This window comes from Drechmeria coniospora, chromosome 02 (assembly GCF_001625195.1).
Source record: "Drechmeria coniospora strain ARSEF 6962 chromosome 02, whole genome shotgun sequence".
Classification (NCBI taxonomy): Eukaryota; Fungi; Ascomycota; class Sordariomycetes; order Hypocreales; family Ophiocordycipitaceae; genus Drechmeria; species Drechmeria coniospora.
Window position 1 is genome coordinate 3391112 of NC_054390.1, and position 18479 is coordinate 3409590.

General features: G+C 60.0%; 3 protein-coding genes and 1 non-coding gene across 4 annotated transcripts; 3 read left to right on the forward strand and 1 right to left on the reverse strand.

Moving 5' to 3' along the window:
- Positions 1-1295: 1295 nt before the first annotated feature.
- On the forward strand, positions 1296-2384 carry DCS_04070 (uncharacterized protein; the record flags this gene model as incomplete). The annotated part of the gene is made up of 1 exon (XM_040801382.1): positions 1296-2384. The coding sequence occupies one exon, from the start codon at positions 1296-1298 to the stop codon at positions 2382-2384; it is 1089 nt and encodes a 362-aa protein (XP_040656415.1).
- Positions 2385-7473: 5089 nt separating this feature from the next.
- Positions 7474-8226, forward strand: DCS_04071 (uncharacterized protein; the record flags this gene model as incomplete). The annotated part of the gene is made up of 1 exon (XM_040801383.1): positions 7474-8226. The coding sequence occupies one exon, from the start codon at positions 7474-7476 to the stop codon at positions 8224-8226; it is 753 nt and encodes a 250-aa protein (XP_040656416.1).
- A 3942-nt stretch (positions 8227-12168) lies between these two features.
- Positions 12169-17778, forward strand: DCS_04072 (uncharacterized protein; the record flags this gene model as incomplete). Its single annotated transcript, XM_040801384.1, has 1 exon — positions 12169-17778. One exon carries the CDS (start codon positions 12169-12171, stop codon positions 17776-17778), a length of 5610 nt encoding a protein of 1869 aa, XP_040656417.1.
- A 508-nt stretch (positions 17779-18286) lies between these two features.
- DCS_t72 lies at positions 18287-18387 on the reverse strand. Its single transcript has one exon. It is a non-coding gene; the product is annotated as a tRNA-Met (tRNA).
- Between the last annotated feature and the right edge of the window lie 92 nt (positions 18388-18479).

Sequence of the window (18479 nt, forward strand, 5' to 3'; positions counted from 1 at the left end):
TCGTAACTGTATCTCGTGCTGTTCCTCGTACTGAACCTCGTGCTGTACCTCGCACTGTACCTCGTACTATGGCATGACGACTGCATCTACAAGTAGGATGAACACCAAGTAATACAGAGTACATGCACTGGAATTACAGCTTGCACCTATTCGTGGCATGCTCAATAATACCTGTTCCTCCCACGGCAACCTACTAGGTAGGTAGTGCGTAGATACGTACGTACCGTGAACTGATTGTATTCGGTTCCTTTATCAGTACTAAATGGCAACAACGCTTCATGTACGGAGATCTCTAGCACTTTGTCGCCGCTCGCGTCATCCATCACCTCGCCGCTCTACATTCTCCCTCGTCTGGGACAAGGTCAAGGTCGGCCGGCTGCGCGCCTCATGGCCCTTCTCCCAACCCGTTCCGTATAGTAAAGATGGAGGGGCTCGTCTCGTCAGGGCTCAGGCTAGCAGAGCCAGCGTGGGCCAAATATGGGGAGAAGACTTGTGTTGGTTTCTGCTGCCTTTCTCGAGTGGTGCCTAGTAGCACAGAAGCAGGGCCGTTTGAGCAGGGAGCCCTGTGTTGCTTCTATAACTTGCTTCGTCGAGGTGGCACCCCCATCGTGGAGTGGTATGCAGTATTTTGCATACAGCATGTAGCTAGAGTTTGTTGCTGTAGCTGGAACTGTAGCTGGAACTGTAGCTGGAACTGTAGCTGCAATTGTAGCTGCAACTGTACCTGCAACTGTAGCTGGAACTGTACCTGCAACTGTACCTGCAACTGTACCTGCAACTGTAGCAGAAACTGTAGCTGTGGCCGTGGCCGTAGTTGTGCCTTTAGCTGTACTTGTAACTGTGCTTGAGGCTGTAGCTGTGGCTGTAGCGGTAACTGTCCTCGTACCCGAGTACTACGTCCTACTACCTCTAGTACCTAGTATTACCTACAAGTATGTATTTCATCCGCAGCCTGTGCCTCGTGGTGTGTGCGCACCAGCCTCTGCGAGCACCCATACCCTAGGACGACGAAAAATTCTCCTCGTGACGCCAACATTGGACCACCATTTTCACCAGTCCGTCGCTTCATCGTCTCCCTCCACTACGCCAGCAGACAGGACGGCTTCAGCGGCAAGCCGTACACTGCCTCCATCCCGCTTGCCAGCCATGCATCCACCTGCCACCGTGCAAGGGTGCTCTGCACGCGGCTCCGTTCGTGGAACTGGCCATGCAAGGGCCTGAGGAGCACAAGTTTGCACGGCGAACCGGCATCAGAAGCTGTCGGGATGAAAATGACATCCGGCTACTCCCTCGACATGATGCAGACCGAGTCGGACATGGAGAGAGGCCGACAGCATGCGGCGAGGCACCATCCCATCAACGCGAGGGTCGGCCGCTTCCCTCCGGCCACCAGCTCACGATACAGACGTCGGAATGTCCAGGTCGGCGACGACGGCGCGGTGATCGGAGATGTAAAGGCCGTCGTCGAATCTGTTGGCGAGGACGGCAAACGTCTCGATCTTGGCCGTGCGGGGTTCGTGGATGAAGAGAAAGTCGATGCGGCTGGCCGTCTCGTTCGGGTTCCCAAACCCCGTGTACGTCAGCGTGTTTCCGTGGCGTTGGCTCTCGGGCAGGAGCGTCGCCATGTCCGACATGCCCGACCCCGGCGCCGTCATGGTCTGGTAAGCGGCCTCGTCCGGCGTGCTGTTCAAGTCGCCGCCGACGACCACGGCCGAGGCCGACCTCTCGTCGTCATCCGGGCCGGCCCATTCCTTGGCGAAGCGGATGAGCAGCTTGGCGCTGTTCTGGCGAGCGACGACGCCGATGTGGTCAAAGTGGGTGCTCATGACGACGACGCGGGTGCCGTGGATGCGGTGCCGGAACTCGCCCACGGTGACGATGCGGTTGAGGACGGCATCCCAGCCGCGGGACGGCCTCTCGGGCGTCGGACTCAACCAGCGCGTCTCGCTGCGCCCGCACTGCCACACGTCTCGTCGGTAGAAGATGGGCGAGAACTCGCCCTCCCTCTCACCCTCGTCACGCCCGCGGCCGACGTGATCCCACGAGGGGCCGAGATGGGCTTGCACGTCGCCAACCTGCCCGTCGAGGGCCTCCTGGAGGCAGATGAAGGGGCCGTCGTGGCTCGTCGTGAGGAAGCGCAGCTGAGCGCAGAGCTTCGGGCAGCGGACGCTCCAGGGCGCCTCGCCAGGATCCTGGACACTGCTCTCGTACCGAATGTTGAAAGTGACGAGCCGCAGCAAGATTCGATGCGGCCGACGGCCAGCGTCCTCGTGCAGGTGCATGAAGCTGGATTCCAGTGGAGGCTACGTCGTCGATTTCCTCTCGAACGCCGTCGCCGCGGGACAGAAACGGCTGGTGATCCAGGGCAGCAGAGTGCAGAGTAAAAGGCAGCAGAGGAGACAGAGGTGGAATTCTCGCGAAGATCTCAGCGTGCGGCGGCGTGCGGCCAAGTCAGAGGTCGGCAAGCTAGGGAAGCCAGCCATCGCCGCTGCCGCCGCCGAGGTCGCCCAAAGGTTGGTGGAGGGGTGAGGGGAGGGGTTCACGAGACGAATCTCGCCACCAGCGGCCGACGGACATTGGTTGCCTCGGCTCAGCCGACTCGACGGCATGAGACGCTGTCAGCACCAGAAAGTGGGCCCGCCTGTGGAAGATTTCTTCGGCTCATGCTCACACGGAGGACGGCGGAACGGCAAACGACTGGATCCAATCATCAAGTGTCGTACCACTACGGAGGACGGAGTGCTTGATGCATTTCGTGTCATCGGACGTTGGAAATGGCGGGCATTTTGAACCCTCGCCTTCTCACCTTGGCCTGACCTTTTCCTCTGGCTGCGAGGGTTCACGTCCAGGGGTGCACCGTACACAGGGTTCACAGCCGCATGCTCTTGCGGCAACTCGGCTCCTGGGATGACATGAACCCAGCTGGCCTCAAGGCAACTCGGCCATGAAGACAACTCGACAAGCCCTGCCGTGCGTGCGAGAAGGCGGGTATGCGAAAGCCTAAATGGGTGAACCACCGACTGTCGGTGACGCCACGGACGTGGGCGGCAGCCACGGTCCATTGGGAGGTGGTACGGTTGCCAAGGGAATGCAATCAACGGGCCCCGTCATTGCCAACTGTTGCGATTCCTCCCATGCATCCAGCGACGGTTGTGCAACGATGGAGGTCGGGCGAGCTTTTTTTCCCTTCCAGCGTGGCCATGACGTGGGCTTGGGCTCGCCTGCGTCTCGCCAACAAAACGACGCACTGCAGCGCGGTACAACTAGGTGCGGCGGGCCGGCGGAATGGCACGACCCGAGACGACCAGCAAGCAGCAGTATCAAGTACTTGCTTGCTGTATAATAATAAGTGCCTAGTGCGGAGTACACAAGTACTCTACCGTACGTAAAGTACTCTGCACAGCATGTACAGTACAGTAAGAACAAGCACAGCAAGTACATGCACAGTAAGTAAGTACATGCACAGTAAGTAAGTACACTACCCTTTCGGCCAGCCCCGCTAATATACGCTGCACTGTGGCCGCGATAACACTCGCCAATATAATACTGCAGAGCTGTCCAGAACTACTAGGTACTTGGCAATCACCACAGTATGTACAGAGTGGCGCATGGCTTACTGGCACAGGTTAAAGTCTTGAGGGGATGAGTCAAAAAAGAAATCAATTGCCGGCAGATGACCGGCGTCATCCACGGCAGACCAGAAAGCCGACGCTACCTGACTGGTGGACCGATTCGTTGAGCGCAACGACAACAGCAGCGGCTGATGTCGTGGTGCATCAGCAGATGGGCATCGTATCGGGATCTGTCCAGTGTCCATCGTTCATGCTCAAGCGGTTCGGCTCCGCAGACCGGTCCATCGTGGGATGGACATGTCCCATGTATAGGAATGAGCCTCTCCCGTCATCGGCGCACCTGGCAATAATACTCTGGCAACTTTGCTCCGCCTCAGATTCATTCTCCACTGCGGGTACGTCGTCTTGGCCATCCAGATGCATGCAAGATAAGTACGTGGGCTCAGTGGGGATTCTGCACGAGCATGTGCATGTACACTTACAATACAGGACAGATGCAGATCGAAATCGACGTTATGATTAAGAGGATGATCAAGATTCGGCGATTCCCTTTTTTTTTTCCATCGCCAAGAGCGGGGTCGCCGATATGTACTCTCTAGGACCTTGAGCAAGCGTCGCCCTGCCCGTCCTTGGGTGTCGTTGACATCGTGACGCGCACGCGAGTTGACGAAAGCTGCCACATGCAACGGCTGCATGAGTGAATAAATGGTGGTCGACTTTGAGCCGTACATGCACTGTGGTGAGTGGTCGCCCGCGATAACACCCACCACAGCCACGATGGTGGCCAGCGTCTGCACAGTGGGTGTAGCCGTTTAGCCCATGCAAGCAGGTCAAAGGTGGCCGACAATATGTTCCGGAAATACGCAAAGGCATCGTCGCCATTCGACATTGGGTCCGGCGAGAAAGGCGCTTTCGTTGGCCTGAGGCGAGGCCGAAAGCCAGAAGGGCGGGCAATGAGGGAGCGACGAGCCAAGAGGCGAGCGACGGAGGAAGCCATTTGGCTCTTGCGACGTCTCCACCGAACACCATCCGCTTCGTGGCCTCTGAGATTTCCATTCCGCCGCCTCTTCAGGCATGTCCAGATAGGGATTGCCGAATAGCGGCCGAATCCCATCTCCTCCCATCCCATGACCTCGGGCTCCCAAGCCCCCCACCCCACATCCCCCCTCCTCCCATTCCAGCCTGCTGCGGCCATGGCGAGGCAAGGCAGGGCACGGAGCATGATTTCGAAGCGTCGGATAGAGGATGCAGTCCATGGGCGGGCACGGCAAGCCCCGCCAGTGCCTCGAATCGAATCGGCCGGTCATGCAGGATTTCCTCCGGGCGTGACCGGCGGATACGACATCTCCCTCCCGCCCTGGGCCTCCCACGGCGACGGTCGTGACCCCCGGATCCGGATGCGGCGGGGGGGTCAGATGCTTCAACGGCGAGTGGGTGTCATGGCCGGTGTCTCACCACGCCGTCCTGGCCTGCCACACGACGACGAGGCGATGGCAGGGACGCGGAGAGAATGGCTGACGGCGAGCAGAATCGGCGATGCCATTACGTCGGTGGAAATGCGCTGCTTTTCGACGTCATGCACGACGGGATTTAGGGACGCATGCCGTCGAGGGCGTCGTTGGCCGGAGCCTCGTCGCTGCGAGGGCAAATCGCAGCTCCCGCCGAGCGGGACAGGTGATGGTTGATGGAGAAGATGAATCCATCACCAGGCGTTTGCTAGCCACCAGTCGCCGATGGAGCCTGCCAAAACGTAGTATTGGTGGTCGTGCTGTACTTACTGGGTGCTCCGACAGCAGAGGCGCTCGTTGGGGCCATGAGCCGCCAGAACAATGGAACCGCGCCTCACGTACAGGTACAACCACCAGGGCATGGTTGGTGCGCATGGCGGGCGAGTTGAGCGGTACCGGTACTCTGCAAGTACGGAGCCATGGATGCATGTACAGTAAGTAAGTAAGTATTATACTTGTCCTTGTGTACAGGCAGGTAATAATTTACTGAATACTACTAGAGCCATCATGGTCATCCAACGTGCCAGCACCACGACATGGACAACTTTGGCAACGGCAAAAGAGTCACGACGACAGCGACGCCACGACGGGGAAAGTGGACGAGGGCATGCAGTCATCACGAAGCTCGTGGCCACACCATCCACTTGGTTCCCGCCGCGGGTGGCCGCCGCCCAGGCCGCCTCCTTCATCATCCGCCTCTCGAGGCCGGATTGGAGACGTTCCGCGTTTGCACCAAAGGCTGGGGGTGCGAGCGCACAATGGGTGGGGAGATGGGTGGGCGCCACAGGGTCGTCATGGCGGGAGCGCGGGGTACGCTCGCCTTGCGGGTGACAATAAAAGGCACTCACTAGCGCATGCACCCACCTGGATCGACGAGGTGCGAGCACGGGCGCCTGTACGCCGTGCATCTGCCTCCATGCATCTGCCTCCATGCATCTGCCTCCATGTATCTGCCTCCATGTATCTGCCTCCATCGTAGGGGCGCATCTCGCACACCATCAACCTGCGGGGCCCGCAGCGGGCATCCAGCAGGCAGCCATGGGGAAACTGCGTGGATGATGCCATCCAGTGCGATTCTCGACATTTGACGGAGGAGGGACTGGCCGGGGGAGGGTGACGTCGGTCCTTTGTTTTCGTCGACCCCTCATCACCCCCCTTATCGTGCGCAGTGCCCTGTAGTTGTACACTGCGCTGCATTGTCCCAGGCAACCATGTCTCGTCCCGCCCGCCGCTGTTCCGCCGTCAGCCCTCGCCATTCAGGGGCAGCCGGTTGATCGGTTGGCACAGACTCAGCCGTTCTCACGGCAGTACCAATGGCCTCCCGACACCCAACCGTGGCGAGCCGTACGTAGGCAGTCGTGCCAGTGCGATGCATCCAATGGCTGGCCCAGCCTGCATGGTATTCTTGTCCCTGCCCCGTGGATTAGTAGGGGCAGTCATACTGGCAGTGATGGTGCTAGCGGTCTTTGTGGTGGTGGTCCCTAGCCACCCAAAGGTAGAGGGTAGGTATTAATACCAACTACGGCCGGAGGGTTTGCTTGCTTCCGCCTGGACGTTACAGGTAGCGGTACCTACGTGATACATGCTGCTCGTGGGCAGTATCATGTACTACGAGGGCAAATGAAGAGGCTAGAGGGGGGGAACGCTACGGCGTAGTCCGTGCTGCGCTATCTGTGAATGTGTGAATGAACGGCCCACCAGCTGGACGCCAGCCTCGCATATCGCTCACCACCTCCCCCCCCCCCCCCCCCATCTCGCCCCCGGGCTCCGACAAATCAACCTCCGGCAAGCACGCTGCCCAGCCTTCGACACCCAGATCCAAGCTCATGACTGCGACGAGAATGGGGCTTATCATCAAAGAGGCGCGGCACTAGGCACGGAGGCCAACGGCGACCGACGACTCCTCATAGGTTGCCGCTTCACGTGGCCGCAGCACCTCCCCGGTTCGTCGTCGACGGCCACCACCTCTAGACGACTCACAGGGCCACATACCTTCCTCGGCACCCTGGCAAGCGTCCATGTCACACTGGCTGGCTTTCTTCATTTTCGTCACCGTCGGCCGCAAAGTGCCACGGGCATGCGAATCTATATGAAGCGAGCTTGCCCCCCCTCCCTCCCCGACCGACGGCCACTCGATGCCCGCCTATGACCCATAGCGGCTCCTGCGTCGGACGACCAGACGAGCTTTTTTTCCCCCCAACAACGTCGACGAGGAGGATCGTTCTCTGCGTCAAGGTCTCCTCATTCTTGCCGGTCCTGCCGGCGACGACGGTCGCTTTCCTCCCATCGGCCGAACCAAAGCCACAAATCATCGTCACTCGCTCGCTCGCTCGTTTGCTCGCTCGCCACTCCCCCGCACGGGTTCACAGCACCGCGCACGCACCACAAGCACAATGTCGACCAAGAGCAAGAGCTGGCCCTGCCGAGACTCGTGGCCGCCGACGCAGGTGCGCCTCGTGCCGTCGACGTCGCGCAAGCACCGAGGCTCGAGCCGGTCGACGCACGCTCTCGAGGACATTGACGACAACCCCCTCACCTACTTTCTCACGCCCACGCCCACAAACGACGGAGAGGCGGCCGACGACGACATGGACTTTGACGCGGGCATCGAGGACGCCCACTCGGGCTCGCGCGAGCTCGTCCGCAGCGTGAGCCCGTCGACGCTCGACGGCTTCGGCAAGCCCGACGCTCGCGCCGCGTCGCCCGACTTGGACTCGGACGGGCTCACGACCGACGACGACGACGACGGCGACGACGGCGAGGAGGAGTACATCCGCTTCACGCCGGGTGGCTCGTCTCGACTGTCGTCCCTCCGCAACATGGCCATCGACGGGCTCAAGGTGCGAACCAGGAGTCCCGACCTCGGCGGCTCGGCCGCTTCGTTCCCGTCCCCGTCGTGGGCGAGGGGCAGGAGCTCGGCCCGGCCGAGGCGTGGCCTGTCGCGCAGCGTCTCGGCCCGGCCCCGGCCCAGCAGGCTGTGGCGGGAGCCGAGCCCGGACGTGTGGTCGATCGAAGAGGAGACGGAGGAGGAGATGATGGGCGAAAAGGGTGCGAGTGCGACGAAGAAGGAGGCGGCGGCGGTACAGGAGATGGCTGCAAAGCCCAAGAAGCGCGTGCGCTTCCTGCTTCCCTCGATGGACCCGTGAGTCGTTGGATCCGCCTCGCCGCGATTCCTTGTCGTTTCATTTTCGTCCTCGCCGCTGTCCTTGTTTCCTGCTCCTCTGCTCCCCCTCCTTTTGTCCTCGCCGTCGTTTTCTTTCTCGGTTTTGCCTGCATGGACTGGTGTTGGCGTTTGGCGGGACTTGCCGCGGCACACGACGCGAGGGAACATGGACTTGCGCATTGTATTACGTGTATACCTAGCACTGATTCGACCAGTCTCTTGCGGCGGCAGGCCTCCCTGCCGACGATGCAGCGAGACTTGCAGGAGGAGCAGGCGATGCAGACGTAGGTTGTCTCATCCGCACCAATAATAATAACCACCACCATCCCCTCTTTCTTCATGCATCGCCGTGGCAAGCCGCATCGAGCACGCAAGGCTCACCGGGTACATGGTGTACGTGGTGTACGTGGTGTAGGGTAGGGGCTGATGGAGTGGTCGCCAGCGGAACGGAGCACTCGTAGGCAACGGTGCATGGGGGCAAGATCTGGCTGGAGGTGGTGGCAAGGCATCATTTGATTCGACGTGTCGATGCGATGGTGTCATGATGCTCGAGTTTCGGGCTTGCTGACGGTCGTCGCATCATGCGCATAGTGCTCGGGTATTTACAGAGGTTGCAGCCAAAGCGAGAACGTACGAGTCGATGCAGCGTGGTAGCTGTGACGTATGTACCCAAGAGTTGCAGCATGTGCTGTACAAGACCTAGTGCAGTATTACCAGTAGGTACTTGATAGTAGGTACGGAGTACTAGGTATATACTGTAATTACATGGTCATGTACGCCGACAGGACGGATTTTAAAAGTATCGAAAAATCAAAAAGGTGTTTATGTTTGAGAAAGTAATAATCATATTTATGTCCGGTATGGAGTACACCATACAGAGTACTATGGAGTAGAGTTACACCAGATGAGACACGTACATGTACATGCAAGCATGGGGGCCCGCACTTTGCGAAACTCAACGTACGGAGTAATTACAGAACAAGCGCCTACGCCGTATGCCAGACGGAGTGTGTTGGACAGAGGCACAGTGGGGTGGCAAAAATGTCGATTCAATCTGTAGGAGTAGCGCCGCCAAAACTGCTTCGCCAATTTTGTCAAGTCCCTGTAGCCTTGGCTGGCTCGCCACCCCCGAGGTATTACAGATACTGTTAGTAGGTGATATTAGGTATTAGTTGGTATTGGTAGGTGGTTGGCCAGTCACAGACGTCCAGGTGCCGCCGACACGGTGGGGGCCAGCAATATCCAGCAAGTACGTACAGCTGCTTGCAGTGCAGTATGGCAAGGACAGAGCACCTTGCTGCAGTGCGTGGAATACGAGCGCAAGATGTCGCCTCAGCCTTCCCACCCACGCCCGAGTGACACCAATTCGTTCGAGACTTCTTGCCGGCAAAGGACGCCCACGCAGCCAGAACCCAGCCCGGTGCCGCGACGATCGAGTCCGGCACGGTCGTGGCCTGGGGAGGGGAACCCGTGTGACCATCTGCCTCGGCACCCTCTCGTCGCGGGCCTAGGAAGCCAATTGTGAGACAAGCGCGGGTGCCATTCTGTCGTCGGAGTGCCCTCGGCCGTCGGTCATCCATCCGTCCACCACACCCACCGTCCGCCGCAAGCCACGGAGCGTGAGACCCTCGATGGTGGGATTGCGAAGCCAAATGTGCCGGGCCGAGGGCGAGGGCAGGCTTCGACGGGCTGGCGAGCGGACCGAGGGCACCCGAGAGAGAGGGCGTGGTGGAGGGTGACGGCGGTCGCCATGGTCAAGGCTACGCATACTCCGGTGACCTGCGCTGCATGCGATCAGTGGTTGCCTGCCACTACCCTGTGCGTGGCATGCTCATGAGTCTCATGAGTGCTGGGCATACTGCATGGCATGCGCGAGCCCATGTGCGTGACTTTTGCGATGCCTTGCTTGCGAGCGCTGCCGATGCCGTGACAACATGCACGCTACGCCCGCTCGCATGCAAGGGCGAGGACGGCATCGTGCTAGGCAATGGCAGGATGCAGACGTGCACGTGCTGTGCTTGGTAGCAACCAGTCGTGCGGTGCAGCACTCTGACGGACTTTTGCCCATGTATGTTCCAAAGCAAGTGCGATTGCATGCCACGTCCCTGCACCGTACACGTACACCTGCTTCATGGGAGGGCGGAGCGCACAAGTGTAGGCATGCGTAGGTGCGCCGAGGAGGACCTGGGAAGGCCCCTGCTTCGAGGGACTCGGATGGTGGTGCATGTTGCCTGTAATTAATAGTTCAAGCTCGCTCGACGCGGGACATGCGAGATGCGACACGCGGCAACGCGGCGGCGCTTAGAAATGGCACGGCAGCAATACTGTACAGCAGGTACTTGTACTTGCTCGCATCACAGTCGTACTTATGAACGGTAACGCTGGAGCATCGCACTTGACAGTAGGTAATTAATACCCCTGGCAGCAGAACAAGTTACATGTGCTCCGTACTCCGCACTTGTAGGTAAGTTCTGTACTACAATTGTAATGGTAATAGTAAATAATACTTGCAGGTACGGAGTAATTACACCTCTACTGTACTCCGTACTCCGTACAGTAATTAATCAAGTAGAAACTCAATGGCCACGAGAGCAGAGACCCCGCCAGCCGCGACGGCGCCACAATGGATCCCCTGGCGACCTCGAGGCGCTGAAGCCTTGCGGATCCGTCGCCGCTCATTGGCCGGCTTGACGGCCCCTCGACAGCCATCGAGCCATCGAGCTGAGCGACAAAGCGAGGCCCCGATTGCCCGACACCATGGCCCTAAACCCAAACAGGCAATTTGTAGTCATGGACCCCATCCTCGGCGGAGCGCCTGTATTGTTGTTTACATACTCCAACGTCAATGTACCCATACCCATGTGTTCCTGCTCCAAGTACGGAGTACTCCGTACATGTATGCCTTTCTCTACTTACGGAGTACATGTACAGTACATGTCCTCGTACAGCAAGTCCTCTGTGCTGATCAAGTGCAAGTTCGGAATACGGAGTGCTGTGATCAATACGGGCACCCACCTCGACTTGTGTTGTTACCCCCAGCTGTTGCTCGTGTGCAGTACTTGTACCTGTACGGTACAGTGCAGTGCGGTGCGGCACAGTACATGCAGTACTTGCATGCATGCTTCCCATGCCTTGCCCGGCTGCATCGGTACCTCCTACATGTACTGTACATGCACGGTGCGCATGTACATGTACTCCGCATCGCACGTACATGCAAGTACTTACTCCGTACCTGCTGCAGGCGTACAGGCACCGCCGCTAGCGCCCCCCATTGGTTACTGCGGCATCCAGCTTTGGCAGCCGGCGTCAATCGTCATGCATCGTTGCGCGCCCCTCGACAGCTCGAGTCCTCGCCTTCCCTCCCGAGTCCGTGCTCGTACATGTACTCTTCCATCTTCCCATCACCATTTTCAGAGCCGCGTAACCGATACCACCGCCGTCTCTGCCATTCTTCCCTTCTTCCGTTGAGCCTTTCCTATACTTGAAGCCCATTCCGGGCCGCACGAAGCGAACTGACCTCGGAGGGGACTTTTTTTCCGCCTCGGCCTCTCCGTTCCTCGTACCGTCGCCACCACCTTGACCATCTCGACACCTTGACCATCTCGACACCTTCAACCCTTACGACGGCTGCCCCGGGCCTTTCGAGCCCTTGCACCGAGCATCGCCCTTCTTCTCGGCCGCCGTGACCAGCTGCTGGGGCCTCCAGCCACCGCCGACGACTGCTGCAACATGCATGCTACCGACCCGAGGTGAGATGGAGTCGGCCGCGCGACGCCGAGGGGACGACGGACGGACACGGTGCTGGCCTGTACGAGATCTGCTTGGTGGACCATCCGCGCCCTGTGCCCGTGTTCCGTCGTATCGTCCTCCCATCCTTTCCCGCCGTTGCGTGGCCTGAGCTGATCCGTCGATAGGCTGACGTACTATGCCTATGCCTTCGCCAACCCCTCCTGGCAAGGACGAGTCGACACCGTCCAAGTCCACCTCGAGCAAGGAAGACCCCGCCAAGACGGAGACGAGCAGTAAGGAACCCGACGATGCGCCGACGACGCCGAAAAACAACAAGTCGCCCAGTCCGAGGGCGACGCCCAAGTCCGCCCCGGCCCCCGCCGCGACCCCGACGGGATCCCGTCAGCGTTTCGCGTCGAGGAAGCCGGAGCCGACGCTTCTCACCGACTTCTTCATGGGACGCCAGTCGCCCGCCCGCGTGGCCGCCGACCGGAAGCGCCGCCAGAGCCTCGAGGTCGTCAAGTCCGAGATGCGCCGGGAGATGCGCCAGAGCTCCGTCCGCAAGTTGCAGCCCCCATCCGGCGTGCGCGCGCGCGTGAACAAGTGGCAGAGGACGAATGCCTCGGCCCACGTGCCCGCCGATGTCGACGACGCCGCCACCGAGCCGACCGACCTAGCCTTTGACGGCCAAGATCTCGAGAGCGTCACCGAGGAGGATCGCATTCGGATCAAGATGCGCCAGAAGAAGAAGCCGCCCAAGCCCAAGCATGTTCGTCGCCGCTCTGGGTCCGGGTCCGGGTCCGGGTCCGGTTCCGGTTCAGGCCCGTCGACCCAGCCCCAAGATGCCCCCCCTGACCTGCCTCGGCCGCGTCTTCCCCCCAAGAAGAGGGTTGTGAGCGACGAGCATTGGCGGAAGTCCAAGGGCCAGGTGAACGGCCTGCGCAAGGTCTCCCCGAAATCCAAAAAGCAGCGGAGTCCGAGTCCGAGCCGAATTCCGAGGGACTTCATCTTGCGGTCGGCCCCGAACCACAGCGTGTCCGTGAAGATCAAGCATTGGGCCGCCAAGGTTGAGTTTCCGGCCTCTCCGCCGCCCAGAAGCCACAGACCGTCCTACTCGAGGCACAAACCGTCCCGATCCGAGGGTGCCGTGGGCGCCCGTGACGCCTCGCGCGAGGCTAACGCACGGCTGTCGAAGCCGACGGCCGACGATGGAATTCGGGTGGCCCCCATTCCGACGGAGCCAGACCTCGATGGCATACGGGTTCGAGCCACCGACTTGGCCTCCACAAGCAATGATGGTGATGGCATACGAGTCAGACCTATCCTCGAGTCCTTCATCAAACAAACGCCCTACGTGTCCTATGTGTCGCGGAGGCGAAGCAAAACGGCATCGGAGGCCGAGCGAGATAGGCGCCCGTATGGCCGAACTGAAGTGGCAGAGGAATCCTCGGAGCCGTCCAAGAAGACGAGGTTTGCCCGCGACGGCCCCTCTGAACACGTCGAGGAAGTTGAGACTCTCGCGCAGAATCTCGATACCCCTACAAAGCGTCCAGGGCCGAGGAGACGCCCGTCTCCAAAGACTCGACCCGTCACCTTTCCCTCGGAAGCATCCAACCCACCGCAGGACGCATCCAGCCTCGCCGACGACAAGGAGCAATCCACCTTGAGCAGCGTGTCCATGCCGCCGTCCGACGTCGCCTCCAGCGTCGCTAACAAGTCGCTCGCCGACATTCCCGGAGACATTCCCTTTGGCCAATCCGCATTCAGCGAGCTCGACCTTTCCCAGAACAGGAGCCGACCGAAGCGCCCCAAGGTGGATCGTAACGCGAGCTTGAAATCCGTCCCAAACGTCTTCAAGATGGTCATGGAAGAGGGCAAGAAGATTATCAACGACATCAACGAGCCGCCGCGCTACCCCGTCGCCAACAACCCACCGAGCATTGAAAAGTGGCTCAACAACACGGTCGATCCATTCGTCGAGAAGCCTGCAAAGGAGCATGCCGAGCCGTCGAAGCAAGAGGCCGAGAGGAGTGCGTCCGGGGAAACAAAGGCGCGATGGCGGTCGCCTCAAGAGACGAGGGGCTCCCGCCTATCCACACCACCCAAGACGCCCGGGGCCGATCATCGGGAGAGGAAAGAATCTCCCAAGGAGAGCGCCGGAGATGTCACGCCAACAGCGGCCGACAGGACGTCTACTTCTCCAGGCTTGAGGAGGAGTCGAGCGACTCGCATTTCGCCATCCCCACTCAAGTCGGTCGGACGAATCCCCTTCATCGGTGTCCTGAAGGAGGCTTTCCAGGGAGAGTCCAGCGGGCTCAAACCCCATCTTGCAGCCTACCAAGGACACGAGCATCGACGGGAAGGCCAGTACGATGATGCAACCGACAGCTACATCTCGTCCGATTACACTGCCTCCTCGGCACCCGACATGGTATCCGACATGGCACCCGCTGCCGACGAACCCGCCGATCAGACGACGCCCAGGATGGCAGGACCGAGGGCCCGACCGCCGACGAATGGAACTCATGAGCTGTCGACCATCCTGTCCGAGGAAGACTCGAGTGCCGTCGACTCGGACTTGACGTCCGATGTGACCGATTCGACCCTGACGCAGTCGACAGTCCTCACAAAGGCCAGCGACGGCGAGCCCGAGAAAGCACCGGCACACGAACCGGCTCTCAAGAGGCGACTGACGCGCCACTCCGACTTGGTGTCGGTCCTCTCGCTGCCGGACAACTCCAACATTCCCAGCGGCATCCGCAACAGCAGGTCGCGGCCGAGTCTGCGAAGGACACGCGGTCTGTCCGGCAGAGTGACCGCCGACGACCTGCTCAAGGAGTTTGTCGACGACGAGAACCTCTACCGACGGGAGCTCAAGACGCTGGTCGACGGCGTTGTGCCGGTTTTGCTATCCCACGTCGTCCACGGCACGACGTCGCCGGAGCTCTTTGGCACCAGCGCCGACGAAGCCAGTGCCGCCGGCTTGTCCAAGTCGGTCGTGAACATGGGCGTTGCTCTCGAGAAGCTTAAAAACGCGCACAGAAAAGCACCGACGACCGACATCCGCCGACTGGCCAATTGGGCCCACGGCGTCGTGCCCATCTACAGCAGCTACCTTCGCGCCTGGCGACTTGGCTTCGAGGAAGTCGTCGTCAATCTTGCCCCTGCCGGAGGGCTTCAGGACGACCAAGACTCCCTGCTCGACGCGTTGCCGAGAAACAAACACGGAGACATCGTCGACGCCGACGGAGAGCGGATCGCCGTCGCCCACCTGCTGAAGCGGCCGCTCATCCGGATCAAGCAGATGGCCAAGCTGGTCAAGTGCGTCGACGCCATCGTCTACTCGGACGACACCCACGATCTTCTGCGGGACTTTGATGTCTTGCTGGAGAAATTGCGACGGCGCCACAGGGAAGAGACGGCGCGCATGACGGACGAGGATGCCATCAAGACGAACACGGTCCGGGCGCGCGACCTGAGAACGCTGGATGCAGCCGTCTCCGTCACCATAGACCCGAGCCGCCAGGTCAACGCCAAAGATGTCTTCTCCCTCGACCTGGTGCACTCCAACGGGCAGAGGCTCGAGTGTCAGGTGGAGCTGGTGCACAGGGACAACCAGAGCTACCCCGACGATCGAGGCGACCTCCTCGTGAGGGAGAGCGGAGGAGGTCGGAAGCCATTCCTCTTGTTTTCGCCCATTCCCATGTCCATGGTGTCCGCCCGTACCGGCAAAGGCAACTTTGACATGGTTGTCATGGTCCGCGGGAGGCACGGCGGAGCGGCCTGGCAGGAACTCCTTACCCTTGTCGCCGATGACGAGGACCAGATCCTGGAGTGGCTCGACATTATTCCCGTTTCCCCGGTACCGCCGATGGACGTCGAACCTAGCATCACGAAAATGGCGACCCAGTGGCAAGCCACTCCCAAGGGCGCTGCGTTGAACGCTGCCGGAAGCGACCCGTCGCCCCAGTCACCAAGATCACCATTCGCCAAGGATCTCACTTCTCCCAACCCGCCTGCCAACAAGCGATCTTCTCCTCCTCGTTCTCGACCACAATCGGCCGTCCTGCCTTTGATGCCCAAGTTGGGAGCACGGGATGATGGCCAAGAGGCGCAAAGGACACCTCCGGCGGTACATTGCGGCGGGGAGAGCAGAAGCCGGCCGCTGAGCGAGCACATGCGGCCTGCCCCCGACCAGTTGGGAAGACAGAGCACACCAAGCACGTCGCCGGTTCGCGACGATGGCGCCCCGCCTCCCCCCGTTCATCGAACACTCAGCCTCAGCCCCTCGCCAGGAGCCAAGCCGAGCCCGCTCCTCCAACACTCGCCTGCTGACCCGAGGAGCGGCGAGCGCGTCAAGCGTCGAGGGTCCTCTCCGCTGAAGCACGAGTATCTCCCGTCGGACCAGTCGTCGGCATCGAACTACTCCGAGGAGGACACTGACGACAACTCGTCCGACGATGAGCTGGAGAGCATCGATATTCCTGAGACGGAGCTCGGTCTCAGCATCCGGAAGGACGTGTCGCCACCGTTCGCCACGACCGTCTTGTCCGAGTCCGACTGCAGCTTGACGCCGTCAAACTCGGCGTCCCAGGCCGGCCTGCACGGCACCAAGACGGCCGCGGCCGATGACGGCGCGGAGCGTTACGCGGCTTCGATCTCGCGCTGGTCGGATCACGGCATGTGGAAGGACATTACGGTGCCTTCGTGTTCCATCGTCGTTACAGCCGGCCTCATCGAGGCGTACGCCTTCCGCATCGGCGGCGGCGGCACCGACAAGCCTATCCTGGCGCTCGATCTCACGCCCCTCGTGCTGATCCGGCAGAGCACGGTGCTGGACCTCGAGGTGCGGTCTTCGGTCCAGCCTCACTGCAAGCTGTACCAAACTCACAGCGGGGGCAACTTTCGCTTTCGCTGCCACAACGCGGCCGAGTGCTACAACCTCTACATGGCCGTCCACCATGCGCGGCTCAACAATCGAAAGTTCATCCAGCTCGAGAGCGAGTCGCGATTCAAGAGCTTCGGGGAGAGGAAGGTGAGGGCGGAGAACGAGGACAGCACGAGCACGAGCACGGGCACGAGCCGACAACGACGGCGACACACGTGGTTCGGACGGAAGAACAGCTACCGGAGCTCGGTCAGGGCGCCGTCGCAGTCGTATGACGGAGCCAGCTCGACGCCGTCGTCGTCGCCATCGGCCTCGAGCTTTCTCAAGCGGCTCACCGTCGCCGGTAACCTGTCGTTTAACATTGCGCGCTCCTCGGTCAACCGGCGGAGCTTGGGCGGCGGCAACAGCCTCTACACGTCGGGATCCTCGTCCGCCAGCGGCACGTTCCCCCGCTCGCCATCCGTCAGCGTGGAGAACGGCGGGGTCGCGATGCAGGGCCTGAACTCGGACGACATCCACATCCGGTTGCACCTCCTCGTCGGGGCGGCCAAGTGGGAGGACCACGGCAACTGCAGGCTCCAGATTCGACGTCCGCCCCCAGGCTGGCACCAAGCCCTCCGGGCGGACCACGGCCTCGAAAAGCGGGTGACGGCGACGACGATGCCCAAGAAGGATTCGGAGCAGCCACGCATCCTTCTCGACGCCGTCCTAGGCAGCGGCTGCTTCTCTCCTATGGGGACGAGGGGCATCGTCTGCGGCGTCTGGGAGGAGGTCAAAGATGGTGATGGCGTCGTCGGCATGGCGCCTGCCACGGGCGCGACGGGCGGCAACATCACCAAGTGGTGCTTCCAGTTTGCCAACGTGATCGAGGCGAGCTCAGCACTGCGCCTGGTCCACCAAGAGATTGTCCGAGTTTAAGGTCATCCGTCTCGTTCAATACCATAATTCATGTCTGTCGGTTTTTTTTTTGGTTTCTTGCTTCTAACAGTATATTCATGTCTTGTGTGCCGTGCTTGCAGCGCGGGACAGGTCGGAGGGTCCTTCTTTTTGTTTTGATATCCTGGCTGCTGTTGGGGGACAACGGCCGTGAGTGACAGTTGCGGTGCGTGGGATGCGCACACGGTAGGCACAAAGCATATATGCCACTTCTAGATGTGCATTGGTGGAGGACAGCTTGAGCGGCCTTTACAAAGTGTGTATAGTTGGGGTACCTGGGAGGGAGAATAGTGTGGATATCCTGATATGAGCAGATGATGTAAATGCTGCAAATGAATTCAATCTATAATTATATAATTATATAATTATATAAGAATGTTATGTACGGAGTATGCAGATGTCAAATCAATCTGTGAGTGAGTGTCCCGAAGTGATGCAAAAAGCAAGAACGCTAGTTGTAAAGAACAACCCGAGAGGCAAAAAAACAATTTGTCCTCGGTGAGACTCGAACTCACGACCTTTGGATTGCTCAGGTATTTCACCTGATCATCGCTATGAGACCAACGCTCTAACCAACTGAGCCACGAAGACTTGTTGAATTGATATTCTCGGAATTGCTATTCATGAATAAGTGCCGCAAGACAAGAAAATCTAGCAGGCAATTTCTTGCACCTGTGGGTCAT